The sequence below is a fragment of the Leguminivora glycinivorella genome, chromosome Z, assembly GCF_023078275.1.
Source record: "Leguminivora glycinivorella isolate SPB_JAAS2020 chromosome Z, LegGlyc_1.1, whole genome shotgun sequence".
Classification (NCBI taxonomy): domain Eukaryota; kingdom Metazoa; phylum Arthropoda; class Insecta; order Lepidoptera; family Tortricidae; genus Leguminivora; species Leguminivora glycinivorella.
This window is the reverse complement of record NC_062998.1, coordinates 19,338,637-19,359,637: the sequence shown is the minus strand read 5'-3', so window position 1 is coordinate 19,359,637 and position 21,001 is coordinate 19,338,637. Positions and strand designations below refer to the sequence as shown.

Here is a 21,001-nt window from a genome sequence, read left to right as displayed (position 1 = left end):
CAAGAAAGGAGACCCCAAGAATATAACTAACTACCGACCAATAAGCTTACTAGCAAGCACTTATAAGCTATTCACATCCCTAATATTAAAAAGAATAACTAAACAAATTGATGACAATCAGCCGGTAGAGCAGGCAGGATTCCGATCAGGATATTCTACAACAGACCATATCCACACAATGGAACAAATGATAGAACGCTACAAGGAATACAAAAAACCTCTATATATAGCATTCATCGATTATACCAAGGCTTTTGACAGCATCTCCCACAACGCTATCTGGAAAGCCCTTACTGACTGCAAAATACATCCTAAATATATCAACATCTTAAAGAATATTTACAAGAACAGCACTAGCAGAGTGAAACTTGAAGAAAAAGGACAAGAGTTCAAAATCAGTAGAGGAGTCAGACAAGGGGATCCAATATCACCCAAACTATTTATAGCGGTGCTACAAAACATATTTCGTCAGCTTGACTGGGAAAAAATTGGAATAAAAATATTTGATAAACGTCTGAGTCATTTGCAATTTGCTGATGACATAGTAATCTTTTCAGAGAATCCTAAGAATCTTCAACAAATGCTAAACGACCTAAATAGGGAAAGTTGCAAGGTTGGACTAGAAATGAATCATACCAAAACGAAAATTATGACTAACAGTGAGCCCACAGAACTTAATTTAGATAGAAGAAACAAATTCATATATTTGTATAGGGGCCGAGCGTGTCAAATTTTGTACTGAAGTTGATTCTTGCCTGTATTTTTAAATATGTCTCAGGCTCTTGATTGTTCATAATTTTTGTGTTGTTGCAATTGAATATCACGTAACGAGGCATTTTTTATGTTTTGGTTGACTTCAACTTACAAAAATTGACGCCCGAAAGCTGCAAGCTGCGAGTAAAGACGGACAACTCAGTGGATTTCACTGAGTTCATTTGACACGCTAAGTAGATACGTTTGCTTGATCTATGGTATATATGACATCTGTGAGTGAGCCCATAAAAATATCCATACAAAATAAAGAACTTGAATACGTAGATCATTACATTTATTTGGGCAAACAAATATCATTTAACGCTGATAGCAACAAAGAAGAGATAGATCGCAGGATCAACATCAGCTGGAAAAAGTTTTGGAGTTTCAAAGAGCTACTGAAGGGAAACTACAGTCTAGACATGAAAAACACAGTAATGGACACATGCATTCTACCTTGTCTGACATATGCCTGTCAAACCTGGGTGCACACTGACAAGAACAAAAGAAAAATTAGAACATGTCAACGGGGTATGGAAAGGAGCATCTTAAATATAAAACTAAAAGACAAAGTTAATAGCAAGCACATCAGATCAAAAACAAAGCTCATAGACGCATTAGAGTTCATACTGAAACAAAAATGGAGATGGGCTGGCCACATAGCGAGAATGACTGACGACAGATGGACTAGTAAAATCACCAAATGGCCAGGACCATATGGAAAGAGAAAACCTGGAAAACCAAAAACAAGATGGTCAAAAGACATTACAGAAATAGCGGGGGAGAGTTGGCCAGTTAAGGCCAAAGACCGAGATAAATGGAAAATCATGGAGGAGGCCTATTACACCGGTCAAATCTTACATGAAAATCGGCTAAAAAAACAAAGTGTGATGTAAAGCTGGATTTTTGGTATGTTATTTGGAGTCCTTGGGGGAATGTAAGACTATATTTTGCAAGCAAAAAAAAAGTGTGCTAACTTCGTAATTTAAAAAAAAAAGTAAAAAAATCGGACTTATTTTGGTTTTTATTTATTTATTCAAAAAGTATGCGTTTTTGGTCAAAAGTTGCTTTGTAATGTTGAAAGCGCATTAAATTTCAAACAGTTTGACATCTTTTTTATCAATGTCCGTCAAATAGTTTTCGAGACATGAAGCGTCAAAAAAGGTTATTTTTGACGCATTTATAAAATGTAGCGTTTTGCCAATATTTTTAGACAAATATCTGCAAAATACTTCATGATATGATATATATTGCAATATAACATTGTATAAAATTTATTTTGCTTTAGTTTTAGTTCAAATAAAGGTCAGTAAGACGAATAGTTACTTTGGTGAACAAAAAAAAATCTATAAATAGAGAAGCCAAGAGTCTGGTAGATTGGTTAAGGTAAAATAGTTTACGCTAAAAGTTTTAGGTTGAAAGTGCTATCTATTCGATCTTACTTTCTTTGATATCCGTTTATCTGAAAAAATTGTCTAAGCTAACTTTGCATCGATTTGACTATTACTAATGAAGAAATAAAATAAAATAACATTTTGAAGTTAGTAAATTAGAAAAATAAAACAGAATTAGTTAGATTTTACTTTTTCCTTTTTGAGGGTCCTGGTTCTGCATCTTGATGGCACAACTCCTGTAGTGATAGAAAGTCCACTTGAGTTGTATTTGACCACCAATTGCTGTGGAATAAACTACGGGAACGGAAAGCGCCCACGCCAATTAATAAGATACTGGAGAAGTGGTATTCCCAGCAGAAGAACGTAGTAAGATGGAAGTCAACTCTGTCCACAGCCAGCGGGCTAAACTGTGGCGTGAGACAAGGAGGCAGCATGTCTCCGGCTCCCTTCAGCGTGTACATGGATGGGCTGTCGCAGGCTTTGACCAGTACCGAGGTTGGCTGCTCCATCAATGGGCAAATGATAAATCACATCGCATATGCAGACGATATGGTCCTACTAGCACCATCTGTGGGAACTATGCGTAAGTTACTTGCAGAATGCGAGAGATACGCCAGCCAGCATAACATGAGATACAATCCGGACAAGTCTGAATTTATGCTCATGGAGGCAGCACATATGCCCACACATGTACCACCTCTTTTGCTTGATGGAGCACAATTGCGGAGAGTACACGAAGTCAAATATCTTGGCCACATCTTGTTGCCCAGTTTAAAAGACCAGGAGGATATATAAAGGCAGAGGCGAGCCACCGCAGTAAGGGCAAACATGTTGGCTAGAAGATTCGCCAAATGTAGTGACAGCGTAAAAAGACAGCTGTTCCTCAGTTTTTGTACAAGCGTTTATACTGTCGAGTTATGGTCCGACTACACCTGCGCGGCGGTGAGAGACCTGCGCGTGCAATACAACACATAAGTACTATGTACTGATATTTCGTTAAAGGAGAATACTATGATTCGGGCACGTCCACGACAACGCTCGTGAGATTGCATCGATGTTATTGACCCTCAGTGATATGCTTTAAAAACCAGTCCGTACAAGAACAATTTCGGAACAATCTGATTCAATTAATGAGGGTTTTCTACTCGTAAATATTTTTTTCGCCAAGCGGCGATCCGGAGGTCTTTCTGACCGTAAACTTAACTTACTAAATAAATGTTGATTTGATATACGCAAATATGTGTCTAAGTAATACTTGAACAGCCCCCAAATAATAATAATTCGTTCTCCGCTACGCCTCCTGTAAATATATGTAAACTATCCCATTTGGCCATTACCATCCACCGATTATTTCTGATCCAGTTATACTAGACTTATGATAAAATCCTATTTTTTTTTAATAACTGGCACTCTTTTGGTCTTAAATGAAAGCTAGTAATTTTCTACATGTTTATTTTACAATTTATGTAATAGCCTGAGCTTTTTGGCTGATATCTGTCTCAAAATATTAGCAAAACGAATATTTTCATAGAAAGGGGAAAAATGCTCTTTTTTGACGCTTCATATCTCAAAAAATATTTGACAGACATTAATAAAAAAGATGTCAAACTGTTTGGAATTTAATGCGCTTTTAATATTACAAAGCAACTTTCGACCATAAATGCATAGCTTTTTAATAAAACGGCAAAAACCAAAAAAAGTCTGATTTTTTTACTTTTTTTTTTAAATTACGAAGTTAGCACACCATTTTTTTGCTTGCAAAATATAGTCCTACATTCCCCCAAGGACCCCAAATAACATACCAAAAATGCAGCTTTACATCACACTTTGTTTTTTTATTTCTCTTTTTGACCAGTGTATATACCCGACAGGGGTCCTTGATATAAACTAGATATATATATATATTAAATCATACATGTAAACTCTGATAAGGAAATAAAAAGGCTTTATTATTATTATTATTTATTTTTTTCTGACTTTATAACTTCTTATATTATTTTAGGGTTACATTCAAACTTGGGTTTCGATATATTTCAAAGAATTGGAAAATAATTATAATGTAATTATTTTGATGCCAATAAATCAAAGATTTGTATAATTAAAAAATATGTTCAAATGGGTATTAGTAGATTTGGTAGTAACTTTGAAAATTGACTGGTATCCCCAATGTATGACAGTGATGACGTCACTGAATAATGTTGACATTGTCAGTAAGTGCGAGAGGGACACCAGCCCAAACATTGACCTCTCATGTGGACACACTTTTTGACCTAACTACTCATTCTGGTTTAACTGTAATTCTGTGGGAAAAATACTAATTTGACAGATGGTTGCTGTCGCTGTCAACAGTGTCAACTCAAATGTCAGGCAAAAGTCAAAATACGGGAAGAGGGGCAAGGGACGAAAGGAAAATCAAATCATCATCTAACAAGCCAACAAGACAGTATTTTGGTAATATTTGTATTTATTAACTACTACGATAATTGAATCATACAAAATCTGTGATTTACCTTATCTGCATTATTGTTATAGGGACTGGTGTTTTCGACAAACTTGCGTTCCTAATCAAGAACCGTAATCGCATTGTTTAAGTCGCCCAAATTTGTCTGTTGATGTATTTGGGAAATTCCTATTTGAACTAAGTACCTAACGCAATTTCATAAATCGCTACAAGTGCTTCACAATGGCCGAGAACGTGAACATCGACTTATCCGGGGAAATGAACGCAGCGCCTGAAAAGAAAGGATTTCATAAGTATGTGAATGACATGGAACTGTAAGTTTTAAAAATTTTACTGCGTGTGCTGTGTTGTTCACGCTTGTAGCAGAAATTTTATCGTTTGCTTATCATCTCATTCATAATTGCAATGTTACCAGTTTTCTAGGTGTTTACATGTCTCGATTTTTTCGTTTTATTTTAACCCTTTATTTCGTAATTGCCTCACAAGAATAAACGCCTTTATTTAGCAGTATGGAGGCTTGAACTGACTAGTCAGTCCAACCTATGTGAGCAGTGATTTTGATAGCTCTGCCTCTGTAAGAGTTATGTAAACATCATAATTTAATTGATGTTCAAATAACAGTTACACCGGTGAGGCTGCCAGAATTGTTGCCTACTTAGGTTGGTCTGACTATACTTTTTATTTATTGCACTTTAAAGGGTTGAAGTATCATGTGCCTAAGGTTGTCACATATTTTGGCGATGTTGTCCCATCTAGTGGCATTACAAAGGAATTTCTTCTCAGACTTCTTAATAATAAATAAAATTTGGGGTGCAAATTGATGCTTGAGCAGCAAGCCGCTATATCCTTTTGGTGCAGACTAGTCAAACAAGCTTTGTGACCTTTTATGTAATGGTGCTCCCACATTGGGTAGGGGCCCACCATGTTATTACAACATTTATAAGTACCAGTGCTATGATGCTAAAATACGAGTATGATGACAGTCTGTCATCATATGCTTAGATATTATCTGGGACTTGGCAATCCTATATATAATGGCCTTCATCAATGTCATTTATTTTTCATTATATTCCTCCTTAGTAACATCAGAATACAATGAATTTTCACTCTTGTGGAACCTCTGTAATCACATAATTAATTACTAGATTGGACAATAAAATTTTATTTAATTCTCGTAGCATTAGTAATATTTATTATTGTCTAGAGCAGCAGTTACCAACATTAGTTAGTGTGCAGTACATTTGTGTTGCTTAACTTGAAATTTGGGTAAATCCTTATTGCTTTAGTCAAATAAATTGCGTTCCAGATTAAACTTAGTGCAACTTTCCTTATTTATTGTTGTATTTTTAAGGCTGATGCAACACATCCGCAGTGGTGGTGGCCAAGCACTATTGATGGGATTCTTGGCATCTAGAAGACCCTGGACCCAGTTTGTTGCTACAGAGAACTTTAAGGTATTTTATAATAACCTGAAGAGAGGTGTAAATCCCACCCTAGTTATCCTACCCTGGCATTTTCGCGAGAAGAATCATCAACAATATTTTTTCTACGGTAGGTAAATTTTATGTTTTTCCTACTCGGAATCACGAGCCCTTCCGATCTAGGACAAAAAACAAGAGACAAGAAAATGGTCCCAATTTTTCCATTATTTTGCATGCTTTCTACTTTGTAACTGCTGTACAAAGTGTTTGAAAATGGTAACAGAGTGGAAAAATTACATTTGGGACACTTTATTTCACGTAGTAGGATCGAAAGGGCTTGTGATAGTGAGGAAGAAAAACATTAAATTTACCTATTTTAGAAAAAAGAGTTTTTGAATCTTTTCTCGCGAAAATGCCCCCCAATCCCCAACCTAGTACATTTTTTAGATTCCATCTTGGCATCTACTCTCAGTGTTCCTAAATCCCTGGCGGGTACAGGCTGTGCCCGCCTTCCATAATATATAAATTGTATTCCATTACACAGCAAGCAAAGGGTAGCATCTGCTATGTTTATACCTGCTATTGTATATCAAAGTACACAACCTGCAAAACACCCGAAAAATGGGACTTAGCGCTACGGCCAGGTACTTAATAATATTGTTTTCCTAGCATTTCTTTTTATCATGTAACTTGTTTGCTTAAACAGGACCTAATTCTTATATTGTATTTCATAGGTTCCAGCGTCACTGCCGAGACTAACTCGCCGCGTTTACCGAAATGTGGAATATTTTCAAGCCAACTACTTCATGGTCTTCCTGGGGCTGTTTTTATACTGTCTGTAAGTATCCTGATTAAGATACGTGATTAAATTTTCTCATTTACCTTTGATGTTGACCACTAAGTATAGGTAAATAGTTGTAAAAAATATATTAAATTGCACTGTCCATACAAACTTTTTAAAATGAAAAATATTAATACGTTTTGTTCGCAGCATTACCTCTCCATTTCTACTAATAGCTATGGTTGCTAGCTTCTTTGGCTACAGAAAACTTACTGCTGGCCCAAATACGTGGAAGGTGAGAAACTTTTATTACCTACACATTGTAAATAACTGTTCATTTACGAAATACATAATAATTATTGATATAAATATTTCAGCCAAAAGTAAGTGTAATTTATTTAATTTTAGTGCAATGTTTTATTGATGCGGGGTTTGACCTCCTTTTAATGAAAGTAAAACAAAATATTGACTAACTTCTGAATCTACATCATTTTCTAAATATCAGTAATGTTGCATAAAACATATGCCTTCATCATCTTACGTCCTAAATGAACAGTCCCCTTCTACTATCATCATCCTGCTTGCTTTATCCCGGTCCGCTTTGACAAGTAGCCTTTTACTAATTAAGTGCTTATTCTTAACCCATATATGCCCATAGGGTCGTTTTCGACCCACTGCTGAAAACACGCTACTACTCATTAAAATAAGTAGGAGAATAAAGTGGTCACCTCAAAAAATAGGGGAAAAATATATATGTGTTGGGCACATATGGGTTAATGAGTGTTTTGTTTGCATTATATTTTCTATAATGTTTAAGTACTCTTATTTTATTTACCTACGGTAAGATACAGAAGAACAATCTCAACTGGCGGGTAATTTCAACTAATCGAAATGTTTCCAATTAGTTGAAATTAACTGATAGTCTAGATGGCTCCCCTGTACCTTATTATTTATTGAAATTCTTTATCTGTGCAATGGACTAATAAGGTGGCGCCATCTGTCATAATCTTTGAGTGTGTCTCCTCATTAGAGCATCGGTTGCCGCGAAAAATCGTAAAGTAAAAATTATAAAGTACTAGCAGATGCAGATTTGGTTATCACTCCTAAGCAGAGTAGAGAACTTATGATATGGATGTAGATTAATTATTTTTCACCACACCAACTGTTAAAGGCTTATTTTGCTATTCGAAAACAGATAGCAAAATTGCATTTTATCCACAAGAGTGCAAAGTAATTTCATACAAATTTTAACTTGATGTCTTAAGCTGGCTGGTAGAATTGACCTATAAATGATGATTTTGAATCATAAAAAATTGATGGCTTTGATTTAATTTGATGTTTTATAGTCAGTATTTTGTTCGTGTTGGTGTGGTGAAAAATTTTGTGTTTCACTCGGTGGCAAAGTTTGTTTAACCTTCCTGCCTTGAAACCCTCGCAACGCTCAAGAGTCCACACAAATAACTATTATTGCACACAATTTTTATATCTATGATTGCACGTCAGCAATTCCCGTCAACTTTGTACAATGCCACGTCAGAAAATTTTAATTGATCCTATTTTGTTACCAACATTTAGTAATATAATTCGACTTTCGTAAGATATATACAGGATAATTGTTATAATTAAGAAAATATAGATACTAGAGAACCTTAATGACGAAATAAAACTTAATAAAATCTCAATTCATCAACAAAATCTTGGTAACAAAATAGGAATTAATAAAAACAAATTTAACTTTTCCCTTAATTTTTGTACAAACTTTTCGAGAACTGCTGACGTATAATACATTCACGGGTGAACTTTCAACTTTCTGATTTGATAGTCAATTGTTTTTGCTGATTGTCAGATCGGAAGCTACGAGCTGACGAAGACGCAGCAATACGCAGTCGCGGCTGCGGGCTCGATGGCGATCTGCTGGTTCGCCGGCGTCGGGGCTGTGGTCTTCTGGGTTTTAGGTACTTCATTTTCACATTTAACTATCGAAAAATTCTCAGCAGTTACCAAGAGAGTGACTTAGTGATTACTATTTTTTCTCAGTTGCGTCCAGTGACGACAAGATACAAAAATATCATTTTCACCACACCAACTGGTAAAGGCTTACTTTGCTATTCGAAAACAGATAGCAAAATTGCATTTTATCCACAAGAGTGCAAAGTACAAATTTTAACTTGATGTCATAAGCTGGCTGGTAGAATTTACCCTATAAATTATGATTTTGAATCATAAATATTGAATAGATTGATGGACGTGATTTAGTTTGATGTTTTATAGTCAGTATTTGGTTCGTGTCGGTGTGGTGAAAAATTTTGTGTTTCACTCGGTGGCAAAGTTTGTTTAACGGCACGTGCCAAAATTGATACCCGAGCAAGCGAAAGATTCCAATATTGAACCGCGAGCGTAGCGAGTGGTTCAAAAAGTGGAATCTTGAGCGTTGCGAGGGTTTCAAGGCACGAAGGTTTGCCCCCTTGTAAAACAAATAACTATTTTTACGTCACGGAAAATAGTTCTAAAATGTAGTTCCTATGGGTAACCATTAAATAGCGCTGTTTATATATTATATTTTCCGTGACGTTCTCGCTATCGAGTAATGTATTTAATTTTGAACTCATGGTACGCACAGTCAACCAATTAGAATCCTAGGCCACTCTAGAACCCTGTCGTATTGACACCGTGCTTTATTTGCTATAGAAGGCAGTTTGACTTTGACTTTTACCTCAGTATAACAAAGAGTACTATCGTACAGTATGGCCACTCCTGCTCTCCGCTGAAAGTGCCGCCCACCCTCTCTCGGTAACCTCACAGTTACCGCCTGTCAAAAATTCAGATTGGTTGACTGTATCCTTATTAGGGATGACGACTACATAAAAAAACCGGCCAAGAGCGTGTCGGGCCACGCTCAGTGTAGGGTTCCGTAGTTTTTCGTATTTTTCTCAAAAAGTACTGAACCTATCAAGTTCAAAATAATTTTCCTAGAAAGTCTTTATAAAGTTCTACTTTTGTAATTTTTTTCACATTTTTTAAACATATGGTTCAAAAGTTAGAGGGGGGGGGACGCACTTTTTTTTCCTTTAGGAGTGATTATTTCCAAAAATATTAATATTATCAAAAAACGATCTTAGTAAATCCTTATTCATTTTTAAATACCTATCCAACAATATATCACACGTTGGGGTTGGAATGAAAAAAAATATCAGCCCCCACTTTACATGTAAAGGGGGTACCCTAATAAAACATTTTTTTCCACTTTTTATTTTTGCACTTTGTTGGCGTGATTGATATACATATTGGTACCAAATTTCAGCTTTCTAGTGCTTACGGTTACTGAGATTATCCGCGGACGGACGGACGGACGGACGGACGGACGGACGGACGGACGGACGGACGGACGGACGGACGGACAGACAGACATGGCGAAACTATAAGGGTTCCTTAGTTGACTACGGAACCCTAAAAAATGGCATTCTGTTGTTAGATCGTCAATATAAAGATATAGAGCATCAAAGTTCCGGAGTGGGGGCTTGTGACGTCACTTCTAAGTAAAAATTGTACCTAGCCTATGCGTGACGTCACGCGAAACTTCAACGCTCTGTACCGTCGTCATTTTTCGTTTACGAGAAAAAAGAAAAAATACGTGTCTAAAATTCTTTGATAATCTAACTGACAGACTAATTAGTTTTTTTTAGTCTTCTCGCCTATTAAATAACTATAGGAGTAACAAATTAGTTTTGTGTTCCAGGTGCAACAGTGACGATCGTGGCGCTGCACGCCGGGCTGTTCGACGCCGAGGCGCTGCCGCCCCTGGAGGAGGAGCAGTTCCCGATGATCGAGCAAGTGTGACAGCTGTACCAACTCATGCAGGCCACTCAGGACACCACGTGCTTCACCAAACTTGATTTTCCTACTCCGCCATAAACATTAATGTTATTTCTTATAGATCTTTGTTACCCCCGTACCAGTTTTAATGCGTTTTGACATTATCCGATCCGATATCGGATGTAGGCAGGATGTCAGAGGTATTAAAGGCTTAATATACATATGTATTTAATATGGGTATTTAATATGTACCCATAGGATATTGGTCCTACATCCGATATCGGATCGGATAATGTGTAAACGCTCTTACCCCTTCGGAGGTAACTACTCCCAGGTTAAAAATCGCTGTTGTAAACCAACCATATTCCGTTGTAATATATAACAATTTTGTGACTATAATTAAAATCATTCACTAATCTCTTGAAACTGTAAATACAAATCAAACAACGTACTTACTAAATGCGAATTAAGGTTCCACCAACTTACTTTAGAAATCGATTTGAGCACAAACGATATCTACTTTTTTGTTTAAATCAAACAGATGAAGTCTGAGTCTGTGACACAAGTTGTTTGCGATTGTGCAACCTCCTTTTTCCACTGTCTAATCTAATTGAACGGGAAGATTTTTTTCTATTCAATATTATTAATAGCCTACATGGTGTCCCACTGCTGGGCAAAGTCCTCCCCCATGGATCTCCATCCGTCACGGTCTTGAGCAATCTCCGGCCAGTCGCTAAGATATGCGTCCAGGTCATCCCGCCATCTCCGCCTAAGTCTGCCAGATCCTCGCCCGTCTTGCGGCACCCAGACCGTGGCAATTTTTGCCCACCTCTGCGGATGCATGCGACAGACATGGCCGGCCCAGTCCCATTTCAGCTTGGCGGTCTTAACTCCAACATCAGTAATGCCTGTTTTAGAGCGCAGCGTAGAGTTACGGATTCTGTCAATCCGTTTTACTCCTAGCATACTGCGTTCCATGACTCTTTGGCAAACCTTCAATTTGGTCTTTTGCGCCTCGGTAAGTGACCACGTTTGAGCACCATAGGTTAGGACAGGCAGGATGCACATGTCGACGAGTCTCCGTTTTAAGGTCAGAGGAAGGTCGCCCTTCATCAGTTCCTTCATAGACCAATAGCTCCTCCACGCGTTTGGGATCCGTCTTTCGACTTCTTTGTCCTGTCTATGGCTGAAGGAAACTATTCAATATGCTTGAAAAAATTATAAAATAGTATTAACATAGTTCCAAGTATTGTAAGTTTTAGGAGGAGAGTTTATTATCCCTTTAGGTGCTATGGTTTAACCTTATTTCAGGCAAAGTAATTATCCACTGAACTATATAAATATATACAGAGTGGGGCCTGTAACAAAAGCAAAAAATTAAACTGTAAGCTATTCTCCTTATACTGATCAACATTTGTTCAGCGACTTTTAAAAATAACTTGTATTTTGATTTTTATTACCATTGAAAGTTTTTTCTAAGAGGTAATGTATTGCGAATTCTGTTAAGTCTAAAGTGTGACAGACAACGTCAATGACAACAATAATGGCGTACATTGAAGCTAATATTTAGTTTGTATGAAAAATAAAAAAATTAAAGACTTCATAATTTTTAAAAGTCACTGAACAAATGTTGGTCAGTTTAAGGAGTATAGCCTACAGTTTAATTTTTTGCTTTTGTTACAAGCCCCACCCTGTATAGACATGGATTGGATTGTATAAAGTAGACTCGATAAATTAAATTCGACAGCTGTTTGCTAGAAAGTCGTGGTTAGAGCTAACGGACTAATGATCGTTGTTCTAGCGGCACTTCGTGTCAGTGCAGTTTACTAATGTAAGCTTTAAATCATCCATCGCAATAACGTTTAATTTATCAGTCTTGATAATATTTATTTATGTCATGTTTTGAATGTCATTCATATTTTAGCATAGATATATCACAATTTAATTAATTCATTACCTATTAAATTTAATTTAATGCAAATATAAATAAAACATATTTGTATCAATTTAATGTATTTTATTATTACAGATACAGCTTAGCAACAAAATAATAGAGCATAAAAAGCAACTTTAAATACCTTAAAATTATATACTAATTCGAAACATTGAATGCATACTATTGAATCTCAACAATAATCGCTATCCCACGCCTAAAGCGTTCTATGTTTCATCGGCAATATGGGCTAATTTCTGTAGGAATATCAGATGACCTCTTTATTGCACTAGAAGCCTTAGGTTCCTTTTGGCATGGAACACCACAATACTCGCAAACAATATGACTGTATTCTTGATCCCGACAGTAAAGCCTAGCTCCACTGTCCTACTTGTATAATCTATATTGGTGTGAGTACTGAGTATGTTTGTGGTTCTTTACAGTTTTGCGGTGATTTTAGAAATAGGTAATATAGAATAATTCATAAATTTAATAACATAGCCAGCGAAACATCTTGAACTTTTTGCTGGTATTGCAAGCTGTCGAAACAGCATATCGTGTTATAAAGAGCAGAAGTGTTCCAAGGATGGAATCACATCTGTCAGCATTTTGAAATATTATGAATCGCCCATTAGTACCAAGATGTGTATGCTTTCAGCTTGCCGATGCGTAGGCGTTATCATTCATCGTAGTAACCAAGTTAAACAACTACCTATATAGTATTATGTCATAAATTCTTTATAGAATGCGGCACGATGCTGTTCCATGTCATTCCACCCTAAGAGCGACGTGTAAGCTTCCATCTAAAGTATACCTATATTATTTATTTATTTTCTCATAAGGCTCGGCTAAATAACAAAACAATCCAAAAATTGACAGTTAAATTTGAATATAGCTATCAGCCACCATCTAATATAACTTTGCACATGAAGTACTGAAAAAAATCTGAGAAAGCACTTTGTAATATGTACAGTCGACTACGAAGAGATGTATCAATTTTTTCACCGTATTACAAATGTAATAAGATGAAAAAGTGGATACATCTCTTTGTAGTCGACTGTACAGATGTGTTCAGATGTTTGTGTGCACCTTCGGTATATTCTATGGCGACTATCTATATTCTATTGTACGTACAATCAACAATGAAAGAAACTAAATAGATTTTGGTTTGGTTTAAAAACAAATGCTCTGTTCTAATTCATAGTTATTTTTAAACCCTATAGCGAGCCTTAGGAATATATGTAAGGATTGTAACAATAGATTAATTTATATCTATGTATAAAACAATATAATAAAAAATATTTTCCCTCTAGAGACAATAAGTCTTCGAAGGTATGGTAAATTTTTATAAATTATAATATAACCTATATTGACTTTCAAAGTACATCTTTAAGATGGCTTTCCACGGAAAGGAATTCATAAAAATACATAAATGTATGTAGTAGTGTCGCGCTGCAGGAGCTAACTTGCGGCTAAGCATCGCGAAACGGGCATGAGACCCTGCTAAATGATCGTTTCGTTGAGACAAGTGCCCTGACAACAATGGAAATGAGAATTCAAAACTGGCATGTGAGAAGATGCTCTGGGGCTACAAATGTGCTCGTACTTACATAGTAAGGTAAGTACGTGCGTATGAGTAATTGAGCATTTGAAACAAAGTTTTATGGGTCGTATAAGATTCGTGATTGCTTGCATCCGCCGGAGTTGGCTCCGTGGCCCAACCGCAGGTTGCTCCTGACGTCCTCGCACACAAGCGGGCTACGCGGTAAAGCGGGAGCGGCACAACTCAACAATATATTTCATTTTAAATCTTTTTTATACGTCTTACAAACTTAATAACTAATTAAGGTTTTCTTCCTAAGTCAACAATTTGCTAATTGCATTATTTTTCTCTGAAATTAATTAAACTCTTTTCTGAGCAACAATAATAAAATTTTAACGTAGGAATAATTTATCTATTGTTTTTGTTCAATGTTTGAAATAATATTAAATACTTCAATCTTAAAATATTTCTTGGAAGACGAATTAGGTCCTGATCACATATTGATTAGTGTTAAGTAAGTGTTCAAACATTTATCTCGCTCAACACTAAACAATCTGTGACGTTCGGCCTGACGCATTTCAAGGTCCACACAAATTCAAAATTAGTAGAGCGTGTATTTTTGATATCACCGCAAAGTTTAACACACCTCACAGGTTATATGATACATATCATTCAGCAATTAATGTGTCACCACGGTCTTGTTTTGAAACTCGTTAATATCGATTGCCGTATAACGAAATATATTATTGTGTACATATTACTACTCAAAAACTAATATTACATATTTTCTTTCAGTTTCGTAGCACTTAAATCTACATCTGACAGGCAGCACGGTCGCATGATAAACTATATAACGTCAGGCCGTCCTTTTCGCACTATTTGTAATTGCGTTAGGGACGCACCTATGCGATAAAGTTTATCCAACTAGTGTGCTACGCCCGAAGGTTTACGTTTTATCAAAAATACACGAAGTACCTATAAAGAAGTTCGTCGTTAAATTACTAAATTATGACTAAACACAAAAATTTCAAAAAAATCATGTCTCCAAATCATATCGTTATTATTTTACCATACACTATACCACAAAATGACAGGCAGTTATCTTGCCAATGTATTCCGTTGGATTACAGTTCCACTCCAAGTACTTATCAAAGGATTGATGAAAACTAGGGAGAATAGCGCAAAAAATAGTTTTCTTCAGTGGGCGGGCGCCGCCGTGCGCCGTGCAGTCAATGCATTCTTTGCAGAGCGAATACATGTATGGTTGGAAGGTGTTACACTTACAGGATACCGGAATATATGTAGAAAAATATTAAAAGAAGGTATTATTTAACAGAACGATATTTTTAGCTGTTTGTATTGTATTTCTACCTTAACTGTGATGTTAATGTTTGTCCTAGCCATAGTATAGATTATAAATAGCTAAAATCTTTGCCTACAGAAACGAGCCATTCATGATTTGCCAGTGGGCAAATTAGGAAACACGAAATTTAATGTTAATGTCATTTTACTAAAATTTTGTGATACATCTGTTTGCTCAGTAAGGAAACAGAAACATTTCGAAAAAATCGGTGTGATATCTTAATAGACCTATTTAGTTCAGTACAGCGCGGATTTTTTTTTAAATATACGACAATGTCATTTGTTTTTACTATCTAATGATAACTTATATTTTTGAAATTTTACTTTTACGTTGTTTTTTTATAGTAGGTTTATTTAGACATTATACAATTGTCAATGAGATCAATTTAAGAGGAGTCCTGAACTTTTATCACGAGCATGATCATGGCTAAGTTTTATTTAGTGAAGGCCCTTCATTTTGGTACATAGGGATATTCCCACAGCAAATCATGTTAGTCCCTCATTGTAGACCTCAACGTGGACGGAGAATTCATTAGAAAAATATTTAGCCAAGTCATATTCGAACAATTTTACAAAATAATTCCATTATTTATTCTACTGAGCTCCATATCGGCTACCAATAAAATTTCGTCCCACTTATGGGACGGAGTGTGAGGTGGGGTGGTGACGCCCAGAGGCGCCTCTCTGTTGCTGGTGGGCGTGGAGGAGAACTCCAGCTTGCGCTTGGAGCGGCCGGAGAACACGTGGCAAGGAGTGATGCGCTGCTCGCCGGCCAGCGCGAGCGGGGTCAGCGGCGAGGGAGTGCCTGTCACCATCTTCTCCGCCTTCTTTTCGCCTTTCATTTTAAAGGGCCCCACATACTTGAATACAGGTTTCTTTAAAATTGAGTTCCCTGACACTTTTTCAATGAGACCAATTGAAATAAAGACATTGGCTATGTCATATAGCCTCCTTACTTTTGATTTGTGTTGACGGTCTAGCATTTCTGGTGAAAGAGTGGTTTTAGTTTTGTTGTTTGAGTCAATCAGTACTCTCACAGCCATCTCCAAATTGATAAGCGTATTCTGAAAATAAAATATTGTATTTATTATCACTTAAGACAAGCTTTTTATTTCCTTGGATTTTTCTTTGGGAAACCACAGCACTTGCAGATATTCACAATTTGTTTTATATTGTATAAAAATACTTACAGGTGGTTCTACTAGGAACAGCATCAAAAATCTCTGAGCCAATACTCCCAGGGTTTTGTGTTTGGGAGCGGGTGGCTTCGGAGCTCTGCCCCGTAGAGCCGCAGACAGTCTCAGGTTCTCCCCTTGCTTTTTAAGCATCTTCAAAAATGAATTCAGTCTTGAACCTCCATGCCACAGATAGGTGTTCTTCCGCTTGTGGACCGCACACTGCATGGCCTCGAGAATGTTGATGATGTCGTACATGCGGCGCTTCTCCACGCCCAGCCGCGCCGCCGTGCTGTCGAGCTGGATCTCCACCGTGCCATGCCCATACAGGGGGAACAGTGTCAGGAATCTGCAACAATATCCCAAGCCTTTGACGTCATATTTGCTTTTAGATGCTTATCATTTGAAGGGTGATGAGAAAACTCATTTAGTTATTTGTATTAATCACAAGCAGATACTTGAACACTTTTTTTTTATATTAAGTATGTGTAGTTTTAGTAGTCATTAGAGTTTCAGAGACCTTGTACGTTTCTAATTAATTGTAGTAGCATTATGCATTAGGTAAAATTTGTATTATCAAATTGTAATTTAAATTCAATTACAAAATATTGTATGTGGTGTGTAAAAGTGCCCCTGTGGCCTATTTGCTGAATATTCTTCTTGTATTTTGTATTACACTTGTACTAGATTTAATGTTGATGGTTAAGTTTTTGATGTAAGAACATGCATACAGGTAAGCCTGAGATAACCCAACTACAAAATTAAAATTTTGATAAAACCCCAGACATAGTGGACCGATTTTCATGAAACATGGCTAAGAACACTCCCAACAGTCCCAACTAACTCCGCTATCAAACAAAAAAACTAAATCTAAATCCGTTCATCCGTTCGTGAGCTACAATGCCACAGACAGACACACACATACACAGACAGACACACATAAAAAAATCATTACACTTTAAACGATTTTTCAGTACAGATGGTGTTTTTTTTACGCACTAGTGCGAGAAGTGGTTCATTATATGCCAGGTCGAAACTTCGGAGGCTAATCTGTACTGAAAAACGTCGTACGATACACGTGCGAAAGGGAAATTCGTAACTCGTGTCGATTTAAAACACTCCCTTCGGTTGTGTTTTTAACCGACTTCAAAAAAGGAGGAGGTTCTCAATTCGACTGAATGTTTTTTTTTTTTTTTTTTTTGTATGTATGTTCCTCGATATCTCCGAGAATTGTGGACCGATTTTCAAAAATTTTTTTTTGATCGAACGGGTATAACCCCGAGATGGTCCCATTGGCACCAAGTCAGGGTCTGATGATGGGATCCTGGAGAAATCGAGGGAAATCTTCAAATGTTATAGGCACATGTAATGTTTTTAGTGTATTTTTCAAAGGTAAACCAGTATTTACGCCTGATGGTAATAATTTTATGTGGCTGAGCTGATGATGGAAGGTCAACTCCTCAATGGTTAGGAGTTAAAGGATAATTCTTTCACTAGTGTACATGTATTCGGACTGATACATATAATATCAATAGGAACCACTAAAAATCAACAAATAAATAAACTTTTTTAACAAAAAATAAAACCGCCTTCAAAAATAAGCGCGTTACAAAACACGGAGAAACTAAAAAGCAAAAAATAATAAACCTTTGAATTCAGATTTCTTATCGTATTGCAATAATCTAAACATCCAAATTATAAACAAATCAATTATTTTTGGAGTCGGTGCCAGCCTGCGTATGGTTGGGTGGGGCAAACAGGCAATAGCAAGGCGACGAACAGGTCTGGTACCGACTGCGAAAATAATTGATTTGTTTATAATTTGGATGTTTAGATTATTGCAATACGATAAGAAATCTGAATTCAAAGGTTTATTATTTTTTGCTTTTTAGTTTCTCCGTGTTTTGTAACGCGCTTATTTTTGAAGGCGGTTTTATTTTTTGTTAATAATTTATACTAATATATATATATATATATCAGAGATGGGCCGAATATTCGGTAAATATTCGGTATTCGGCATATTCGGCAAGATTTTCAATGTTCGTATTCGGCCGAATAATTCGGTAGCATTGCCGAATATTTACCGAATAAACAAAGTAAATAACTAATGAAGATCTTACGTATTCCATTGGATAATAAGCTCCTATTTTAGTAGCTTCCTAAGGAACTACTAAAAAGAGTTAATTAATACATCAATATATATAAAAAGAAAACCGTAGCTTAAGAGTTGAGAAGAGTTCAGAGTTCTTTTAACTAAGTTTTAGTTATCCACTAAATCATAAGAACATAGTTGTAGTAACATATGTAACCATTATCATTTATCAATCATTTAATAGTTTTAATGAACATCCGCTTTAAAAATATGGCGTAACCGAATATTCGGCCGAATGTTCGGTTCGGTAAGAGCTGAACCGAATGTTCGGCCGAATATTCGTATTCGGCAAAGTTCATATTCGGCCCATGTCTAAATTACATATAATATTACTATGCGCCATGTTGCGGAATTTCATTACAACTATTTTCTTCACTATACTTTTCTTAACTATTTTCTTCACACTATACAGAACTGTCACCCCAATCCCCATACATCAGAATGCCCTTCTGACAATAGTCATACATATTTCTGGTCAAGCTTTACATCTTTATACTTCAGAGGGCATGTGAAAAATAGTGAAATCGCAAACAAGCACTTTGTCATACCATGTGTGGTATCAAATTAAAGGGCTTTGCAACTAGTTTACAAGTATATAACATATTATAGGACTTTTTCTACTTGGTCTAACAAAATATGAGAAAATGTCTAGAAGTAGTAATAAATGAGACTGTGAAGGCTCATTTTCAAAAAATTGACATAAATATATAATAGAAATTTATAATCATTAAGGCATAAGAGCCATTTTAGTGAATACTTTGATGTGATGTAGACTTTTAAAGAAATTGTCACTTAATTTTAGGTAATTTCTGAAACAAATTTAATTTGTCTTAGCCTCATTTACTCTTTTTCAAAACCTTCTAATAAAAATGTAGTCTGAAAAGATTGTAGTACAGGATATATACTGTATTATAAATTTACCAGTTTCAGTATTCAAAATTGTACAAATTTTACAAATAAGATTGACTCATTCAGAGTCATATGCAGGTTTTCCTAAATGTGCATCAGAGCAAAATTCATAATTAATTTAGTAAGTTAGTTTTCAAAAATCCAGTCTGATAAGAATCAAGATAATAAGATGCTCTAATTGAAATTTGAATTAAATAAATCTATTAGATAATGGAAAGTGCAGTATTTCACCAACTAAAACTATCAATTTTACATTATTTTGATGTTCTTGAAAGCACCCTTAAGACTGTGTAACATGATAATGGTAATTTCATAGCATTTTAAGACTATCATAATATAATTATTGATGTCAGCTTGAAAATACTTTGCAACAATTTTAACAAGTATTTCACAATTCAAAATGTACAGTATTATTGTGGAATAGTAGCAATATAATATATCTACATGCTACACGGCAACTGTAAATCTTCCAATCCTCATGACATATTTAAGGCATCTGTATGAACTGGGTTTTTTTTCATAGACTCAATGATATTACCTATTATTCATTATGCTGTCTAGGAAGCCTAAACTTCATCATCTATCCAATGCAACAAAAGAAGTTCTTCGCAGGTGCTATCACACCACCTAGGCTATCACAACTTATAAGAACTAGGGTCGAATTGGAATGTGTTAGTAGCCTCCTGAAAATAGAATTTATAACCAGTGCTTGGTTATTGTGTAATATAAATTCTAATTACCTGTCGCATAGTATTTGAAGCGACTTTTCTTTGCGGTGCACGGTGCTAGGCGGCGGAGTCGGGTACAACAGTGCAACGTTCGTCAACAACTTCAAATTCGCCGTGGGAGACACATTGGTAGAGTTGGTGACTTCAGTAAGCACACAGCGCTTGGGAGTGGAAGTTATGTTATCATCTTCATACATTGTGCGATAACATTCTGTAATAATCCTAGACCACAAAATATATGGGTAGTTTAACGAGTAACTCTAATCTAGTTGGCCGAAAACCAAAATGTAAATATGTAGTAATATTGTAAATAGGTAAAGTAAAGAGAGTATTTCAAAACAGGATATTGCAATAGCAATATTGTTTTTGAGTTTGATTGTAAATGTTAAAACATGGTTCACAAGATATTCTGATTATTCACTATATAATAACCTCTCTGTATACATTTTTGACAGTTTCGGCAAATGCGCGCGAGCCGTGAGCGTGCCCGCTACGCTACCGCTGCCATAATCGCGGTCTTGAGAATTAGGCCTAGTTTACATGGTAGAAATAGGTACATGAATATCAAAATGAATA

The 21,001-nt window shown here is 36.0% G+C and overlaps 2 protein-coding genes across 5 annotated transcripts; one reads left to right on the top strand and one right to left on the bottom strand.

Annotated features, from left to right (window-relative positions):
- Positions 1 to 4,447: 4,447 nt before the first annotated feature.
- Positions 4,448 to 10,683, top strand: LOC125240912 (prenylated Rab acceptor protein 1). Of its 4 annotated transcripts, none has more exons than XM_048149087.1 (8): positions 4,448 to 4,598; positions 4,680 to 4,901; positions 5,960 to 6,062; positions 6,764 to 6,867; positions 7,021 to 7,105; positions 7,188 to 7,193; positions 8,657 to 8,765; positions 10,547 to 10,683. In XM_048149087.1, exons 2-8 carry the CDS (start codon positions 4,831 to 4,833, stop codon positions 10,645 to 10,647), a joined length of 579 nt encoding a protein of 192 aa, XP_048005044.1. In that variant the 5' UTR covers positions 4,448 to 4,598; positions 4,680 to 4,830; the 3' UTR covers positions 10,648 to 10,683. The 4 variants fall into 4 exon arrangements, with proteins under 4 accessions (XP_048005044.1, XP_048005042.1, XP_048005043.1 ...); XM_048149085.1 differs by having other exon boundaries at positions 4,680 to 4,922; XM_048149086.1 differs by lacking the exon at positions 7,188 to 7,193 and having other exon boundaries at positions 4,449 to 4,598; positions 4,680 to 4,922.
- A 1,640-nt stretch (positions 10,684 to 12,323) lies between these two features.
- Positions 12,324 to 20,912, bottom strand: LOC125240911 (transcription factor E2F7-like). Its single transcript, XM_048149084.1, has 4 exons — positions 20,858 to 20,912; positions 20,438 to 20,647; positions 16,652 to 16,985; positions 12,324 to 16,525 (listed from the first exon to the last, which is right to left on the bottom strand). Exons 1-4 carry the CDS (start codon positions 20,869 to 20,871, stop codon positions 16,031 to 16,033), a joined length of 1,053 nt encoding a protein of 350 aa, XP_048005041.1. The 5' UTR covers positions 20,872 to 20,912; the 3' UTR covers positions 12,324 to 16,030.
- Positions 20,913 to 21,001: the final 89 nt, after the last annotated feature.